Here is a 19864-nt window from a genome sequence, read left to right as displayed (position 1 = left end):
TGCATGGAGAATATTCTGGGGTTTTTTTTCTCCTAGTCCACATGCCAAGTAAATTGCTAGAAAGAATTGCAATATACCTTTGTAGACAAGGACAGTCTACATATTACTATAACTATGTTTGTTTGTAAGTGTGTCTTTTTAATACCATTTTGATAGGGAAAATGCATGTTAGAGTAAAAAAACTAGGAAAAACACAGTAGTGCCTAGCAAAAATTCTTTAATTTAAATGTTTGCTTTGAGGAGGTGCTTCTCCCTGTCAGTTAAATAAAACAGAGTTGTGTGGTGTGAATCTGAAATTTTCAAAGGCTAGGGCATTAAGAAAAATCGTAGTATGTATGAATAAAATTTCTGCCTCAGATTATATGAAAGAATATCTTTGAGTCACGTTAAATAAGTGTGCTTGCTTTGCTCAGGCAGAAATGTATTTTAATAAATCATAATGATTGTAAATGGCATTACATTATTTCAGTTATTACAAACCAGAGATTACAATCCTTAAGATGCCTTATGAAAAAAGAACACTTTTATTCTCGAGGATCTAGTAATTTCATCACAATATGTATGATGTATTAAGTCTTATTATAAAAAAAAAAAAAAAGACAACTGAATCTGACCTATCGTGACTCAGTGTTTAAACCATAGACCTAGAACACTGAAGTCCGGTTTGAAACCCAGGGCTTGCCGGGTCAAGTCACCTATCCTCTCCTCCCCCACAGCGTTCCTCTCTCTCCCCGCACTCTCTCTAAAATCAGTAAAACAAACAAACTGAAGTCATAGTCTCTGTCTTAAAGAAGTTACATTTTAGTTATAGGGACTGAACAGATAAACAGGTAAATTATTTGGAGATTTATAATTTGTATGAAATGTAGAGAATTTTTACGAAGAAATGTAACTTTTACTCACTATTAATAAATATTCACAGAGTATTTATTAAGCTAGAAAATGTTTTCAACCTGACCAGGCGGTGACGCAGTAGATAAAGCGTCGGACTGGGATGCAGAGGACCCCAGTTCAAAACCCCAAGGTCGCCAGCTTGAGCAGCGGGCTCATCTGGTTTGAGCAAGGCTCACCAGCTTGAGCCCAAGGTCGATGACTTGAGCAAGGAGTCACTCGGTCTGCTGTAGCCCCCTGGTTATGGTACATATGAGAAAGCAATTAATGAACAACTAAGGTGCCACAACGAAGAATTGATGCTTCTCATCTCCCTCCCTTCCTGTCTGTCTGTCCCTATCTGTCCCTCTCTCTTTATCACAAAAAATAAATAAAATAAAATAAATCAGCGAAAACAATAAAAAAAGAAAATCATGTTTTCAAAATTAATAACAAAGATCATCTAAACTCAATATAAATCAATGCACTTATGATTTTGATTATTTGTGTCAATAAAAACAGGTATAAAAAGATGAAGCAGGCCCTGGCCGGTTGGCTCAGTGGAAGAGCGTCGGCCTGGCGTGCAGAAATCCCGGGTTCAATTCCCCGCCAGGGCACACAGGAGAAGCGCCCATCTGCTTCTCCACCCCTCCCCCTCTCCTTCCTCTCTGTCTCTCTCTTCCCCTTCCGCAGCCGAGGCTCCATTGGAGCAAGGATGGCCCGGGCACTGAGGATGGCTCTGTGGCCTCTGCCTCAGGCGCTAGAGTGACTCTAGTCGCAACAGAGCGACGCCCAGGATGGGCAGAGCATCGCCCCCTGGTGAGCAGAGCGTCGCCCCTGGTGGCCGGGTGGATCCCGGTCGGGCGCATGCGGGAGTCTGTCTGTCTCTCTCCGTTTCCAGCTTCAGAAAAAAAAAAAAAAAAAATGAAGCAGCATCCAATTAATGTTATCACTTTTTCTAAATAGCCTAATGAGAATGAAGAACCTATAAATGTAAAAGTAAAACAAAGCTAGCCAGCCGGACCTGTGGTGGTGCAGTGGATTCTGGAATGCTGAGGTCGCCGGTTCAAAACCCTGGGCTTGCCTGGTCAAGGCACATATGGGAGTTGATGCTTCCTGCTCCTCCCCTCTTCTCTCTCTCTCTCTCCTTCTCTCTCTCTCTCTCTTTCTCCAGTAAAAATGAATAAAAAAAAAAAAAAAGGCAGCCAATTAAAAAAATTTTTTTTTGACAGAAACAGAGTTAGAGAGAGGGATAGATAGGAACAGACAAACAGGAAGGGAGAGAGATGAGAAGCATCAATTTTTAATTGCAGCACTTTTTAGTTGTTCGCTGATTGTTTTCTCATATGTGCCTTGACCATGGGCCTTCAGCAGATCGAGTAACCCCTTGCTCAAGCCAGCGACCTAGGGCTCAAGCTGATGAGCCTTGCTCAAACCAGATGAACCCCTGCGCTCTAGCTGGTGACCTCCGGGTTTACGAACCTGGGTCCGCGTCCCAGTCCGACGTTCTATCCACTGCGCCACCGCCTGGTCAGGCCCAATTAAATTTCTTGATTAAATATATATATATGTATATGTATATGTATATGTATATGTATATGTATATGTATATTAAAAGACAGTATGCTTTTCAAAGTCTGGCTAAACTTTCCCCAGTCCACAGTAGCAAAATACCTTTAAATCTGGTTATCTTGAGTTGAAATACATACCTTTCATTTCTTAAAAATCACTACAGAGAATTCACGTGGAGGATCTTCAAAGCCGAATCCCAACACCTGTTCTTATTTATTTATTGATCTAAATATTTATTTATTTATTGTGGCAGAGACAGAGAGAGTCAGATAGGGACAGACAGACAGGAAAGGAAAGAGATGAGAAGCATCAATTCTTCGTTGCCGCTCCTTAGTTGTTCATTGATTGATTTCTCATATGTGCCCTGACCCGGGGGGCTACAGCAGACGGAGTGCCCCCTTGCTCGGGTCAGCGACCTTGTACTCAAGCTGGTGAGCCTTGCTCAAACCAGATGAGCTCGCGCTCAACCTGGTGACCTCAGGGTCTCGAACCTGGGTCCTCCACATCCCAGTCCGAGGCTCTATTCACTGCGCCACCGCTTGATCAGGCCCAACATCTGTTTTACTAAACGGTTTTCTCCACTTCGAGCTAGCTGATTTGTCTTGGCCCTCCTAAAAAAAGATCTGCCTCAAAAAAATTAGAGATTTAGCATCGTTAATCTATTCAATAGTATTAGCCCACGGCGAGGGCGAGAATTAAAAGGAGGGCGGTATTAACAAAACCCCTACTAGACCAAATCCTTATAGTGCTTTACTCTAGCTTCCAGTTATTATTTTAAATGCTTTACATAAAACCAGGTAATTTAAAATTGGCCTCTCAGGTTACAGGTTATAGTTTTGCTTTTCCTAAACTGTAGTTTTTATAGGTATTTATACTGTCTTCTCAACAAAATTCCTAATTTTCGAGTCCTATATCTGACGATGCGGAAGAATCAGGTGCAGACGCTCTGATACAAGGGCAAATATGTACATCACGGAGGGTAAGTAGAAGGAGCCCGCACAAGTGGGAGGGATCTGAGCTGGGGACGTCGCGACTGCGCGAGGCGGTGCAGCCTGGCGGAACCCGCGCAAGCGAAGTCGGTGTTGCGAAGGGACTAGTCCGGCGCAGGACTCGAGGCTTTCTCAGCCCAGCTGGTTCCGGCTGAGGAAAATGGCGGTGGCTGGGGCGGCGTCTCGGGAGCAGCTGGTGGGGTGGTGCACCCAGCAGTTGCGGAAAACTTTTGGCCTGGATGTCAGTGAGGAGATCATGCAGTAAGGCCGATTCGGGGCCAGGGCGGGAAGGAGCTCTGAGATGCGAACTGCCTGAGCGAACGGGGAAGCAGGGAGGACTAAAAAGTTGATGAGAATAAAATAATGTGATATAAGGGCTGCTGTTGGTCTTTGGACTTCGAATTTTGACCTTTGGCTTTATAGTTTGGTTTCTTGAATAGAGTGTCCGGCTCCACAGTTGGCCAATGGGGCGTTTTTTCCCTAGGAAAACGCGAAATCTCTGTAATTAGAACTTTTAAGACTGTCCCGGACGCCAGTTTCCTTATAGATTCTGGAGAAAAGGGGAGAACCAAATTGTCGTTCCAGAAATTTCTTACTCTTAACATTTTAGTTTCCCCGATATGGGTTGAGTCAAATAGGACCTAAAATTTAAATGGGGCGACGTGGTATGGTGCAGATAGCTCCTGTCTCAGAAGTCTCAGATTCTATTTTCTATTGCCATTTACTAGTTTCAGAACCGTGGGCAGTTTAATTTCCCTCTCTGTACCTTAGCTTACTTACCTATAAATTGACTAATGGAGCTTACCTTATTGTTACTTTATGATTCTTTTAAAGTGGAGATGGTGACATGATTGAATATCTTTCACTTGGTTTTTTTATACAGGTTTTTAAGATTTTATTTATTTACTTTGGGGGGGGGGGAGAGAAAGGAAGAAAGAAAGAAAGAAGGGGGGGGGGGAGTGAGAAGCATTAACTCGCATATGTGCCTTGACCAGGCAAGCCCAGGATCTTGACCTGGGGACCACAGCATGCCGGGTCGACTCTGCGCCACCACAGGTCAGGCTCAGTTGGTTTGTTTAACAAACATTTGTTGCGCTGCTACCAGCCAGGTGCTGGAGCAACAAGAACAATAGATACAATTGGGTTCTGCTTGGTTGGTGAGTCCTGAGGTAGGGTAGGTGCAGGTTGTTGTGGGAGCACGGAGTAAAGGACTCTCTTTATGATTTGAGAATGGTAAGGTTTACTGGGAGGGATGACTTTCACCTGAGAACTAAAGAATGGCTAGGTGGAGGTGCAGTATTCAGGTGGGAGGGAAAAACACTCAAAAATTGCCTTTGGTCAAGGATCCCATGTTTCTTGATTTGATTCCCTGTTTATTGATTCTGAAACCAGAATTGCAATTCTAGGACTTTTGTAAGAAGGTGAGTTTCAGGGTTTGAGAGAAAATAGACTTGTTGGAAAGGAGAGAGCCTGTGAGCCTGTGTTAAAGGATTTTTTATTTTTTTAAAAAACACTGGAATAGACTTATCAAAAACTCCCAGCCAAGTTGTATGGCTTGGTTTTACCCTTATTTGAAGACAAGACCAGGTTAAGTCGTTTTTCAAATATATATTTTTAAAGCAGTAGAATGCTGTTAAATAAAATGAGATTTTTTTTTGCTATATACCAAACTAAAAAAAATTCAATTTTTAAAAATTGAGGCTATTCTTGATGAATCAACAATGGAGTGTGGATTGGTGCAGTTTTATCAGTCTCCAAATCCAATTGTATGTTTTCAGTTTACACAATTTCCGGAAAATTCCAATCTCATAGATTGTGGTTTAAGAGTTTATTTTGCAGCCTTAGATTTTCCTTTGTTACTCGTATACACCCTTAAAAGAGGAATGATGAGAAATTTGTTTTAAGGTTGAAGCATTAAATATGGTTGAACACCTGCTTGCTTTTTTTTTTTTTTTTTTTTGTATTTTTTCTTAAGCTGGAAACAGGGAGAGACAGTCAGACAGACTCCCGCATGCGCCCTACCGGGATCCACCCGGCACGCCCACCAGGGGCGAAGCTCTGCCCACCAGGGGGCGATGCTCTGCTCCTCCGAGGCGTCGCTCTGCCGCGACCAGAGCCACCCTAGCGCCTGGGGCAGAGGCCAAGGAGCCATCCCCAGCGCCCGGGCCATCTTTGCTCCAATGGAGCCTTGGCTGCGGGAGGGGAAGAGAGAGACAGAGAGGAAGGAGGGGTGGGGGTGGAGAAGCAAATGGGTGCTTCTCCTATGTGCCCTGGCCAGGAATCGAACCCGGGTCCCCCGCACGCCAGGCCGACGCTCTACCGCTGAGCCAACCGGCCAGGGTCCTCTTCTTTTTTTTTTTTTTTTTTAAGTGAGAGGAGGGGAGATAGAGAGACTCCCGCATGCCCAGGCCGATGCTTGAACCAATAGGCTGAAAAGGGGAAGAGGAAGAGAAGGGGGAGAGGGAGGGGAAGAGAGGGATGGTCACTTCTCATGTGTGCCCTGACCTGGGATGGAACCCAGGACATCCTAACACCAGGCAGATGCCTATCCACTAAGCAAACCGGCCAGGGCCCTGCTTGCATTTTTAAACATTCTTAAATATAAGTTAGACAAGAATTATTTAAAATTTAAGCACTAAAGCTGCCTACAATATAATGCTATTTGAACCACTTATTAGGTTTTTATTAGATACTGCAGACAGGCTATGATGCCATGATGAAAGCATTTGCCACATAAATTTGCTGTGTTTTGCTTAGAGTTTAAGAATTATCCAAGTGTACTATAATAGCCTAGTAACTTGAATAATTTGACTTGAGTGGCCTGAATATTTTAAGAAGACAGCGCAGAGCTCTTACCTTCCTAATCAGTGACACATTTATGAGACATTAAGATCTGTAGCCCTTGCTGGATAGCTTGGTTGGTTAGAGCGTTGTCCCTATATGCAAAGGTTGCAGGTTCAATCCCAGGTCAGGGCACATACAAGAATAAAGCAATGCTTCTGTCTCACTATCTCTATCCCTTCCTCCCTTTCTTAAAAAAAAAATTGTTTTGTACACAGATTTAGCAAAGTAAATATTGTTCCACACCACATTAATTCATGTTTTGATTGACTCTATTTTGACAAAATTGAGAATATTACGTATTTGGGCATACATTGTTCTTTATTATACTTAGTTAAAATGACACTTATTCAAATGTTTCTGGAGCTCTTTAAATGCTTCCCTAGTGGTGGGTTAAATGGTCCCTTAAAGTCCCTTGCAGCTCTATGAGTCCTAGCTAGCAATTGATATTTTTTTGATGGAAGTTGTTAAATTTGGGGCTCAAGTTGGTTAAACTATAAAAGTCCTGGAAATGATTATCTACCAACAATAGGACAATTACATGATGTTTTAAATTTAAAGGATATAGCATTAATTATTTTTTTGTATACCATACAGGTATCTGAATTAAAATTTCTCCAAATCTTATATTTTCATGGTCCATTATCTTAATTTATAAGTATTTTTCCCACTTTTTTATTGTGCATATTTACTTTAGAAAATTAAAAAACATTTTAAAGAAGGAAACTAAAATTACCATAATGCTATAACCTGGAGATAACCATCATTTCTATTTTAGGGTTTGTTTTCTATGCACATTGTAATACATTTTCAAAACATAGTCATTGTAGGGGAAAAAAGAAAACAGAAATAAGCCAAAACTCTTTTTTTTTTTTTTTTCTGAAGCTGGAAACAGGGAGGCAGTCAGACTCCTACATGCGCCCGACCGTGATCCACCCGGCACGTCCACCAGGGGGCGATGCTCTGCCCATCAGGGCGTCGCTCTGTTGCAACCAGAGCTACTCTAGCGCCTGAGGCAGAGGCCATGGAGCCAGCCCCAGTGCCCGGGCCATCTTTGCTCCAATGGAGCCTCAGCTGCAGGAGGGGAAGAGAGAGACAGAGAGGAAGGAGAGGGGGAGGGGTGGAGAAGCAGATGGGCGCTTCTCCTGTGGGCCCTGGCCGGGAATCGAACCCGGGACTTCCGCACACCAGGCCAACGCTCTACCACTGAGCCAACTGGCCAGGGCCCAAAACTCTTTTTAGTTGTACCACTGGGTTATAGTCATTTTGGTGTCAACTTTCTAGCCTTTCTTCTACACATAAGTGTATGGAAATACAGATTTCTTTTTATAGCAATTTGGATCATATGCTAGACCAGGGGTCCCCAAACTATGGCCCGCGGGCCACATGCGGCCCCCTGAGGCCATTTATCCGGCCCCCACCGCACTTCCGGAAGGGGCACCTCTTTCATTGGTGGTCAGTGAGAGGACCATAGTTCCCATTGAAATACTGGTCAGTTTGTTGATTTAAATTTCCTTGTTCTTTATTTTAAATGTTATATTTGTTCCCGTTTTGTTTTTTTACTTTAAAATAAGATATGTGCAGTGTGCATAGGGATTTGTTCATAGTTTTTTTTATAGTCCGGCCCTCCAATGGTCTGAGGGACAGTGAACTGGCCCCCTGTGTAAAAAGTTTGGGGACCCCTGTGCTATACAATCTGTCGTACTATTTCACTTACCATTATATGAGAGCATTTTCTTAGGTCAATAATAATTATTCAAAACTTTCACTTTTAATGGTAGCATATTATGTTATGTGAAGTCCAAAAATTTGAATTCATTTGTCCCTACTCCATTTTCAGTAGCTTCCAGTTGTTCATTTTTAAAATTTTAATTTATTTTTTTTATTCAGTGAGAGGAGGGAAGGCAGAGAGACAGACTCCTGCGTGCACCTCAACCAGGATCTACCAGGCAAGCCCACTACGGGGCGATGCTTTGTCCATCTGGGGCATTGCTCAGCAGCTGAGTTCTTCTTTTATTTTTTTTAAGACTTTATTCATTTTAGAGAGGAGAGAGAGAAAGGGAGGGAGAGAGAAGGAGGGAGGAGCAGGAAGCATCAACTCCCATATGTGCCTTGACCAGGCAAGCCCAGGGTTTCAAACAGGTGACCTCAGCATTCCAGGTCAATGCTTTATCCACTGCACCACCACAGGTCAGGCAGCAGCTGAGTTCTTCTTTGCATTTGAGGTGGAGGCCATGGAGCCATCCTCAGCATCCATGGCCAACTCACTCCAATCAAGCCGTGGCTGCAGGAGGGGGAGAGGAGAGAGGGAAGGGGTGGAGAAATAGACGCTTCTCCTGTGTGCCCTGACCTGGAATCAAACCCAGAACATCCATACACCTGGCCGACTTTCTACCACTGAGCCAACTGGCCAGGGTCCAGTTTTTCACTAACTTAAACAGTGATGTACTTAATGTTTTTGCATAAAATTTCTGTGTCTCTTTCATATAGAGTCCTAAAAAGGGAATTATTGGATTATTTTAAGTTACTTCAAATATATTGACCAGTTGATTTCTAGAAAAGTTGTATTGACTTTTACTCCCACCCCATTTCACTTTTAGGATCCCTTTATAACATTTCCCTAAATACAGACATACCTTTGGGATATTGCAGGTTTGGTTACAGACCACTATAATAAAGCAACTATTGCAGTAAAGGAAGTCATAATCGTTTTACTTGTGAAGGGTCTTACCTTCAGTTTTTAAACACCCAACACCTGAGAAGCACAATAAAATGATGTATGCCTGTAGATCTGCTTATTTTTATGTGATGCTAATCTTTTTTTTTTTTTTTTACAGAGAGAGAGAGAGTCAGAGAGAGGGATAGACAGACAGGAACGGAGAGATGAGAAGCATCAAATATTAATTTTTTGTTGCATGTTGCAACACCTTAGTTGTTCATTGATTGCTTTCTCACCTGTGCCTTGACCGCAGGCCTTCAGCAGACCGAGTAACCCCTTGCTCAAGCCAGCGACCTTGGGTCAAAGCTGGTGAGCTTTGCTCAAACCAGATGAGCCCACACTCAACCTGGCGACCTCAGGGTGAAGAGAAATTTTAGATTTTCCAATAGAGATGAAGTGATTTGTATTCCTAGGAAAATATAATGACTGTAGATATGTAGTTATAGAAAGTATTCTGCCAATCGTACTTTATTATTTTTTTTTGTGTATTTTTCTGAAGCTGGAAACGGGGAGAGACAGTCAGACAGACTCCCGCATGCGCCCAACCGGGATCCACCCGGCACGCCCACCAGGGGCGACGCTCTGCCCCTCCGGGGCATCGCTCTGCTGCGACCAGAGCCACTCTAGCGCTTGGGGCAGAGGCCAAGGAGCCATCCCCAGCACCCGGGCCATCTTTGCTCCAGTGGAGCCCCAGCTGCGGGAGGGGAAGAGAGAGACAGAGAGGAGGGAGGGGGGGAGGGGGGGAGAAGCAAATGGGCGCTTCTCCTGTGTGCTCTGGCCGGGAATCGAACCCGGGTCCCCCGCACGCCAGGCCGACGCTCTACCGCTGAGCCAACCGGCCGGGGCCAATCGTACTTTAATAAAAATAAAGAGTATTCCTGTGTTAAGTGTAGCCTCACAAGCCTATCTTCAAAACACTGATTTGATTTTAGAAATACAAGAAGGTGGTAGAGAGATTAGATTATGAACTGTTTGAGATCAGGGTCTTTGTCCTAATCAAATTTATATCCCTAGCATCTAGGGTAGAACTTATCTCAAAGTAAACACTCGAATGGATTAATTAATGCTTTTTACTGCCTTGATCTCTGTTATGATCATTGAAACAATATAGTGTAACCTAGGTTTGTTTCAACAACTTATATCTTTACTTCCCAAGGTATGTTTTGTCAATTGAGAGTGCTGAAGAGATACGAGAATACGTTACTGATCTCCTTCAGGGAAGTGAGGGCAAAAAAGGTCAATTCATAGAAGAGCTTATAAACAAATGGCAAAAGAATGATCAGGAGTTGATTTCTGGTGCTCTGCAGCAGTCCGTCAAAAAAGATGGTGAGTTAATTTAATGTAATTAAGCAAAGAGACTGGTTTATAGGACTTTTGGTATTTTCTATCACTTTCTATTTCCTCATAGCTACTGTAACTTCAGCAGAATCATATGTATACATTTTTTTTTTTTTTTTGACAGAGACAGAGAGTTAATGAGAGGGACGGACAGGAAGGAAGAGAGATGGGAAGCATCAATTCTTTGTTGCAGCTCCTGACTTATTCATTGATTATTTTCTCATATGTGCCTTGACCAGAGGGCTACAGCAGAGTGAGTGACCCCTTGCTCAAGCTAGCAACCCTTGGGCTCAAGCCAGCAACTTTGCGGTCATGTCTATGATTCCACGCTCAAGCCAGCAACCCTGTGCTTAAGCTGGTGAGCCTGTGTTCAAGCTGGATGAGCCCACGCTCAAGCCGGTGACCTTGACGTTTCGAACCTGGTCCTCTGGGTCCCAGTTTGATGCTCTATCCCAGGGGTCGGGAACCTTTTTGACTGAGAGAGCCATGAACGCCACATATTTTAAAATGTAATTCTGTGAGAGCCATACAATATGTTTAACACTAAATACAAGTAAATGTGCATTTTATGTAAGACCAACACTTTTAAAGTACAATAAGTCTCTGAATTCTTTTTAATAACATTGTTATGCTGTTGCTAACCAATGATGAATAAAGTACTTCTTACCATTAATGCAACTTCTGGTGCTGCATGGTTTTGCTGATGGCTTTGTAGTCTGGTTGATACGTGGTGAGGTTAAGCTTCGTGCAGGCGTTGAGACTTCCATCCGTTAAACGTGATAGTAGGTTGGTCTTAACGTTCTTTAGATGTGAGAAAGACTACTCACATGCATACGTAGAGCCAAACATTGTCAGTACAGCAATACTCACACGCTGCAGTGTGTGGTATGTGACAGGAAGCGCATTCCAAGTTTAGACAATCAGCTGGTCTGCAGGTTGAAGTTTTTTCATTTCTTTCCACTTGTGTTTGCTCACCAACTCTGCTTACTGTCGTGCAAGTCTTTCCAAATCTTCATTCAGTGACTTGAACTTATTCACCCACATGTCTGAGGCCTTCAGGTCAGCAGCTTGTACCTCAAAATCTCTGACGGAGACACCGGGGATGTAACTCAGGTCGGCGCTGTCCACTGCACACTCATGTGGATGGATGATGAACTTAAAAAAACGAGCGTGCTCACGAAATTCTCCAAGGCGCGCTTTGAATGACTGCAGGAGATTAGATGTGAAGCCCGCTAGCTGCTGGAGATCAAGATGTTGAGCAGGGTCACTTGCTGTGCATGCATCTTTAAACTCTCCCAGTTTTTCAAAGTATAGTAAACGACCTGTTTCAATGTCGACAATGTTCCAGCTTGTTTTCAAATGCAAACACTGCTTGTTGAAGGGATAAGACTGTATTTCCAACACCTTGCATTTTCACATTGAGCTGGTTCAGATGTTCAGTCATGTCCACGAGATAGTAGAACTTCAGGAGCCACTCAGTGTTAGCTAACTCAGGGTGCTCAACGTTTTTCATTTCAAGAAAAGTCCGGATTTCACTCAGACAAGCCGCGAAATGGCTGAGCACCTTCCCTCTTCACAACCAACGCACATTGCTGTGCAGAAGCAGACCAGGATAATTATTCCCAACTTCATCCAGCAGTGTTTTAAACTGGCGATCATTTAAAGCTCGGGCAACAATGAAGTTGACCACCCAAATGACCAACGACATCACCTCATCAAGCTGCTCACCACACATCTGAGCACAAAGTGCCTCCTGATGTAGGATGCAGTGAAAACTTAGGATGGGTCTCTTTTCATGTTCACGAAGAAGCTCTACGAATCCTCTGTTTTTCCCCATCATGCACGGAGTACCATCAGTACACACCAAAATAATTTTATCCATTGGTAGATTTTTTTCTTTAGCAAACTCAGTGAAAGACTTGAATAAATCCTCCCCTCTTGCTGTCTCTTTCATAGGCAAAACAGCAAGACTTTCCTCACGTAGTGTGTCACCAACAGCATTCCTTGCAATCACGCTGAACTGGGATAAATGGCTTACATCTGTTGACTCATCCAAAGCGAGAGAAAAGAATGGTGCTGCATTTATGTCCTTCACTTGTGTTGCCTCAATTTGATTTGCCATCATGATGATACGATCGTGAACAGTTCTTGCCAACGGAGGCATGTCTTTTATTCGTTTGATTATCTTGTCTTTATCCGAAAAGTCGTCAAAAAGTTCATTGGCAACATCAAGTGTGAATGTTTTGGCATACTCCCCATCTGTGAATGGCTTTCCATTTCTCACAATTGCTTAAACACCAGCAAAGTTAGCCGAATTCCAGTCATCTTGTTGGGTCCAAACATGGAGTTGCTGCTGACTAGCTTGCACTCTGCACAGTAGCTCTTGACATGCTTTCTTCCTGCTGTCCCCCCTGTATATTTCGATGCAAATGTAGTATAGCGTGTGTCAAAGTACAGCTTTATATTTGACCGTTTCATCAATGCAATTTTATCACTGCATATTAGACACACTGCAGAACCTGCTCTCTCCACATAGGCGAATTCCTCTGTCTGCTGAAAAGTACGATACTCCTCATCTTTTTTTCTTTTAGCCATCTTATTCGTCAAAAGGGTTTCTTCAATTAGCTAGCTGACTACTTGATTAAAAGGAGGGAAGTTTACTTCCTGACCTCACAATGACCTGTGTAAGTTATGCATTATCCAATAAAAATTTGGTGTTGTCCTGGAGGACAGCTGTGATTGGCTCCAGCCACCCGCAACCATGAAAATGTGTGGTAGGAAATGAATGGATTGTAACACGTGAGAATGTTTTATATTTTTAACGTTATTATTATTTTTATTAAAGATTTGTCTGCGAGCCAGATGCAGCCATCAAAAGAGCCACATCTGGCTCGCGAGCCATAGGTTTCTGACCCCTGCTCTATCCACTGCGCCACCACCTGGTCAGGCTATATACATATTTTTAATTCAGTTCTTCTCAACTTTTGATGAATATTGTTAATATTGTTGTAGTTCAGACTTTTTCAACTTAGAAAATATCGCCTGACCGGGCGGTGGCGCAGTGGATAGAGCATTGGACCAGGATGCTAAGGACCCAGGTTTGAGACTCTGAGGTCGCCGGTTTGAGCGTGGGCTCATCTGGCTTGAGCGAAAAAAAAAAAAAAAAAAAGATCATCAGCTTGGACCCAAGGTCTCTGGCTCAAGCAAGGGGTTACTTAGTCTGCTGAGGGCCCACAGTCAAGGCACATATGAGAAAGCAATCATGAACAACTAAGGTGTTGCAACAAAAAACTGATGATTGATGCTTCTCATCACTCTCTGTTCCTGTCTGTCTATCCGTATCTATCCCTCTCTCTGACTCTCTGTACCTGAAAAGAAAAAGATAATATCACAGAAATGCTGTTTGCGGATATAAATTTAGCTTCAGAATAATTTGAAGAATTTATACATGGATTAAGAAACAGTTTCCAAAAAAAAAAAAAAAAAAAAGAAACAGTTTTCAGATAGAGAAAAAGATAAAAGAGAAAACCAGACGTGGACAACAGTATGTTGATTACTGAGGGAGTGGTAGGGAGGTGGAGGAGGGTATAGGGGATAAATGATGATGAACAAAGACTTGATTTAGAGAGAGTAAACACACACTACAGTTTACAGAGATGTGTTGTAGAATTGAGCACCTGAAAGCAGTATAATTATGTTAACCAGTTGCTCCCCAATAAAATTCAGTTTAAAAATAAGAAAGACATAAATACTTTTCAGTTATGTGCATACCTGGATGAATGTAAATGTCGAGCAATTTTAGTATAAAAAGTATTTAGTTTTTTAAAATTTTATTTTACTTAATTATTTATTTGATTTTAGATTTTATTCATTTTAGAGAGAGGGGACAGAGAGAGAGAGACAGAGAAGGAGAAGGGGGGGAGGAACAGAAAGCATCAACTCCCATATGTGCTCTGACCAGGCAATCCTGAGGTTTCGAACCAGCAACCTCAGTATTCCAGGTTGACTCCACCCACTATGCCACCGCAGGTCAGGCAGTATAAAAAATATTTAGAAGTAACTATTTAGTTGAACAGTACAAAATATGAACACTAAACTAAATAAATTATTATTTTGATACAACCTAAAATAGCAGATTTTAATTTAACTTCTTAGTCCTAGCCAGTAGTCTTTATATTGACTACAGTCTTGAAAATGATGGTTTAATTCTTGTTTGAAAGGAAAAGATAACTTAAAATCCTGCCTATTTCCTATCTTGACTTTAAATATTTAACATCGCTTTCTCTTTATTAGCAATGAGTTTAACAATAATTCAACTATCATTAAACTATCTGTGTATATACATTTTTTTTTTCTGTAAAGAAATTTTAGATGGGCAGCGATCAGGAGACCAGCTAAAGAGGAGCAGGCGGAAAGGGAGAAACAGACAGGAAGTTCCTGCATTTGCTGAACCTGATACAACCGTAGAGGTCAAAACCCCTTTTGATTTGGCCAAGGTAAGCGCTTGCAGAATGAAATTTTTTCTGGCTATATGGGGAAGAGAAAATGACTGATAGGAAGAGTGTACAAATTGGTGTAGAATTGCAATATTTCAGTAAATGTATGACTTGTATGAAGAGAAAGTGATAATTATTTTCTATATGGTAGTTTTTTTAGGCAGTCTGATTAAGTAATTATTGTAAGAACATCTTCACTTAGAGATGAAATTGAGATTATATATATATGATGTAAAATATTTAATGAAGTGCACCAGGGCTTGAATTTCAACTTTTTGTATGTGTGTGGGTTTATACTAAAAGAATGAACAATTCTAGCTGTCCTAACAGTGTTTCTCTCCTTTCTTTTTTTTAATGGGAGACGGGTGGGGGAACAGAGATAGAAATAGGAAGGTAAAGAGATGAGAAGCATCGACTCATAGTTGCACCACTTTAGTTATTCATTGATTGCTTTCTCATACATGCCTTGACCAGGGGGGTCCAGCTGAGCCAATGACCCCTTGCTCAAGCCAGTGACCATGGGATCATGTTTATGATCCTGTACTCTAGCTGGTGAGCCTGCGCTCAATCAGTGAACCTATGCTCAAGCCAGTGACCGTGGGTTTTTGAACCTGGGAGCTCAGTGTCCCAGGTCAGTGCTCTATCCACTGCGCTACCACTGGCCATGCAACAGTGTTCCTCTTTTGGACCATCCTCCTCCTCCTCCACCTCCTTCACCTCCTCCTTCTCTACCACCACCACCAATACCACCACCACCAACACCCTCATCATCATTTCGCATTTGGAGCTTTTTTGTAGTCTCTCTTGACAATCAAAATGGCCCTGTGAGGTAAGCAGAAATATTTATAATCAGGAAAGAATGACCAACTAAATTTCCAAACAGAAGGGAAAAGTTAATTATGCTAAAATGGAAGAGTAGTGGTCAGAAAATTCTGAGTGTGATGAGTATGCAAAAAAAAGGGCAAAATGTTTACAAACTGATGTTAAGTTAAAGGAAAATAATAGATATTTAAGCATTTTGTTGGTCAGAATAAAATTAGCTAAGACCACAAACAAAAGAAAAAATAAATGACTAGTAAACCTAAAAAGATCTCTAACCTTACTAGTAATTAAGGTGACCAATTTTTCACACTAATTTCCTGGTACTTTCCCAGTTTTAGCATTGAAAGTCTTGTGTTGTGGGATTCTCCTGAGTCTAAGACAAACCAAGATGGCTGGTTACTCTACTGTAATCAAATAAATACATGTTAATCCCTGAGATACTGTCTATCAAATTGTCAAAGATTTTAAAAGTAGAATACTTAGTGATGATGAAGTAGTAAATCAAGAACCTCTATACATTGCAAATGGCAATGTATATTGGCTTAAGCTTTGGGGACAATTTGGCAGCATATATCAAGAACGATGGATCCTGACCATGTGGTGGTGTAGTGGATAGAGCGTCGACTTGGAATGCTGAAGACCCAGATTCAAAACCCTGATGTTGCTGGCTTGAGCGCGGGCTCATCTGGCTTGAGCACAGGCTCACCAGCTTGAGGATGGGCTCACTGGCTTGAGAAAGGGGTCACTGGCTTGACTGGAGCCCCTGGTCAAGGCATATATGAGAAAGCAATCAATGAGCAACTAAGGTGCCACAGCTATGAGTTGATGCTTCCCATCTCTCTCCCCACCCCCTCTCATTAAAAAAAAAAAAAAATCGTGGAAGCCTGACCTGTGGTGGCACAGTGGATAAATCATTGACCTGGAATGCTGAGGTTGCTGGTTTGAAACCCCGGGTTTACCCAGTCAAGGCACATACGAGAAGCAACTACTTTGAGTTGATGCTTCCTGCTCCTCCCCACCCTCCACTTTCTGTCTCTCTCTAAGAAAAAAAAAAGAAATTGTTCATATACTTTTGACTTATTAATGTAGCTTAGGAAAGTAATTAGAAATACATGAAAAACTTGTGTTCTGTACAATGTTATTTATAATATTGAAATTTGAAATGACCTGCTTGTTTAGCTGTAAGGGAAAGATTAAATTACGGTTCCTTCATTTGATATAATACCATGCAGCTAATAAAAATTATTCTCCAGGCTTTGGTTGATTAGCTCAGTTGGTTATAGTATCATCCCAAAACACCAAGGTTGTGGTTTTAATCGCTGGTCAGGTTACATACAGGAAGTGACCAATGAATGCATGATTAAGTGGAGCAACAATCTCTCTTTCTCTCTCCTCCCACCTTATTCTCTCTCTCTTCCCCTCTCCCCTTCTCCTTCTCTCTCCATCTCTCTAAAATCAAGCAATTAAAAACATAATTCTCGAAAATATAGAATTTGGGAAAATGTTCATCACATTTAGGTTTGTAATCCATCTGAACATTATTTTGAGTAATTTTTTATATGCTCTTACCAATAAAATACTTGTTTTTAAAGTAGAAGATGTATTTTTTTTTAAGATTTAGTGAGAGGAGAGAGAGAAAGGGAGGGAGGAGCGGGAAGCATCAACTCATAGTAGTTGCTACTTGTATGGGTTTTGAACCGGCGACCTCAGCATTCCAAGTTGACGCTTTATCCACTGCGCCACTACAGGTCAAGCAGATGTATTTTATATATGGTTGTGACTAGGGCCTGGCTGATGGTTCAGTGGATAGAGCATTGGCCTGGTAAGTGGATGTTTTGGATTTGATTCTTGGTCAGGACACACAGGAGAAAAAGATGGTTGCTTCTCCCCTCCTCTTCCTCTTTCTCTCCCACAGCCAGTGGTCCAATTGGTTCAAGTGTGGCTCCAGGTGCTGAGGATGGCTCCAGTTGGAGCACATCAGCCTCAGGTGCTAAAAATAGCTCAAGCATCAGCCCCAGATGGGGTTGCTGGGTGGATCCTGGTTACAGTGCACACAGGAGTCTGCCTCTCTATCTCCCCTTCTCTTACCTGGAAAAATTTTTTATTTTTTAATTCTTTAATATTTTAATTTATTTGATCCTATGTTGCTCTAATTTGTTTGGTAAATCATTCATTTACCAATCCACATTAAGGAAGCCTGCACTGGTTGTGTGGTATTCCTGCTGCTATAAAGTACTTTTTTTTTTTTTTTCATTTTTCTAAAGCTGGAAACAAGGAGGCAGTCAGACAGACTCCGCATGCGCCCGACCGGGATCCACCCGGCATGCCCACCAGGGGGCGATGCTCTGCCCATCCGGGGCGTCGCTCTGTTGCATCCAGAGCCACTCTAGCGCCTGAGGCAGAGGCCACAGAGCCATCCTCAGCACCCAGGCCATCTTTGCTCCAGTGGAGCCTCGGCTGCGGGAGGGGAAGAGAGAGACAGAGAGGAAGGAGAGAGGGAGGGGTGGAGAAGCAGATGGGTGCCTCTCCTGTGTGCCCTGGCCGGGAATCGAACCCAGGACTCCTGCACACCAGGCTGACGCTCTACCACTGAGCCAACCGGCCAGGGCCTATAAAGTACATTTTTAGTGCAGTTAATGCCAATCATAGTTTGATAAAGAATTTACCTATTTATATTAATGGCCTATAATGGATCAAGATGCCTTGATGCTTGCTTGCTATTAAGTAGGTTTCATAAGGTAAAGTAAACTGGGGGGGGAGGGTCATTCTCTCTCTCTTATTTTAAAATTTATTTTAGCGAGGAAAGGAGAAAGAGAAACATTGATTTGTTGTTCTGCTTATTTATGCGTTCATTAGTTGATTCTTTTATGTGCCTTGACGGGATCAAACCTGCGACCTTGATGTATTGGGAAGATGCTCTAATGAACTGAGCTATCTGGGCAGAGCTGGGGCATCACTCTCAAGTTTCTAGACTTAGGTAGGGAAAATCTTCAAATAAATGATGATTTAATACTTAATTTTATATTTCTTAATGTTTTCAGAGCAGTTTGTCTTTCAACAACCTGTTTCTGAGTCTGTGCTTTGTCCTTAAGTGTTTTGTATTCATTAAGCAAACTTGGAAAATAAGTTTGAGAAAATAGTTTATCCCCTATGCAGTAATTTCTCATTAAAGCTGTAGTGTATACCAGATTAGTGAATACTGAACTTCCTAGGGGAAATATAGGCTTAGATTCCTGGGAGCCTCTGGTCACAACAGTTTCATCATCCAGTCAATACATAACCTTATTTTATGTGTGTTCCGGTTTAAAGACACTTTATTTAATATATGTTGTTGATTAATTAATGTTGACTCATAGCCAACAGCATTATAACTCATGCCTGAAGAAAGCTTATCTCTACCCCCAAACCTCTTTTCCCCTCTTTTCCTCTTTGCCCCTCCTCTCTTCCCCTTTCTCCCCTAAGCCCCAAGGGCCCTTCTTTTGCTGGGACTTGTTTCCTGAGCCATTTCTTCTATCACTCATTTCTTCTACCTCTGTAACTTTCTAAATAAACTTTTTCACCTGACCAGTGGTGGTATAGTGGATAGAGTATCAACTTGGAAGGCTGAGGTCCCAGGTTCAAAACCCTGAGATTGCTGGCTTGAGCATGGGTTCACCAGCTTGAGCCCGGGATCATCGACATGAACCGAAGGTTGCTGGCTTGAAGTCCAAGGTCAGTGGCTTGAGCCCAAGGATGCTGGCTTGAGCAAGGGATCACTGGCTTGGCTTGAGCCTTTACCCCCCACCACCACATCAAGGCACATAAAAGAAGCAATCAGTGAACAACTAAAGTGATGCAACGACAAGTGATGCTTCTCACTGTCCTCTCTCTCTTTCTCTTTCCTTCCCTTCCTCTCTCTCCCTCCTTTTCTCTCTCTCAAAATCAATAAAAATAAATAAACGTTCTCTTATAATTTGAAAAAAAAGGTTACTTATAAGACACCTGTTTGGTATGTAAGGTACAGCCTTCTTATGCTTGGGAACACTAAACAGCACTTCAGCACTATGCATGGGGGCCATTTTAAATGGTGAGATCACCAACAAAAAGCAGAAAAATGCAAAAAAGTGGTACTAAATAGACTAAAAAAGATACTTGTTTACTGTACAAGAGCTGAAACAAGAAAGCAAGTCATTTCCTTCCTTGACCTTAGCTGGAAATATGTGCATTTGGTGACTCAA

At 42.1% G+C, this 19864-nt stretch overlaps 2 protein-coding genes across 5 annotated transcripts in view; one reads left to right on the top strand and one right to left on the bottom strand.

Moving 5' to 3' along the window:
* The window catches only part of CSNK1G1 (casein kinase 1 gamma 1), a 505634-nt gene that overhangs the window by 242192 nt on the left and 243578 nt on the right, over window positions 1–19864 (bottom strand). The window lies entirely within an intron of this gene.
* Window positions 3530–19864, top strand: part of TRIP4 (thyroid hormone receptor interactor 4) — an 86464-nt gene continuing 70129 nt past the window's right edge. Inside the window, exons 1-3 of one of the 3 annotated variants that reach the window (XM_066344157.1) lie at window positions 3530–3692; window positions 10148–10317; window positions 14692–14825. In XM_066344157.1, coding sequence (XP_066200254.1) covers window positions 3592–3692; window positions 10148–10317; window positions 14692–14825 — 405 coding nt within the window. In that variant the 5' untranslated portion in view covers window positions 3530–3591. The remainder of the gene's footprint in view (window positions 3693–10147; window positions 10318–14691; window positions 14826–19864) is intronic. The other 2 variants (XM_066344158.1, XM_066344159.1) reach the window with 2 other exon arrangements.

This window comes from Saccopteryx leptura, chromosome 6, assembly GCF_036850995.1.
Source record: "Saccopteryx leptura isolate mSacLep1 chromosome 6, mSacLep1_pri_phased_curated, whole genome shotgun sequence".
Taxonomy (NCBI): domain Eukaryota; kingdom Metazoa; phylum Chordata; class Mammalia; order Chiroptera; family Emballonuridae; genus Saccopteryx; species Saccopteryx leptura.
The sequence above is the reverse complement of the archived record's forward strand: the minus strand, read 5'-3'. Positions and strand labels throughout refer to the sequence as shown.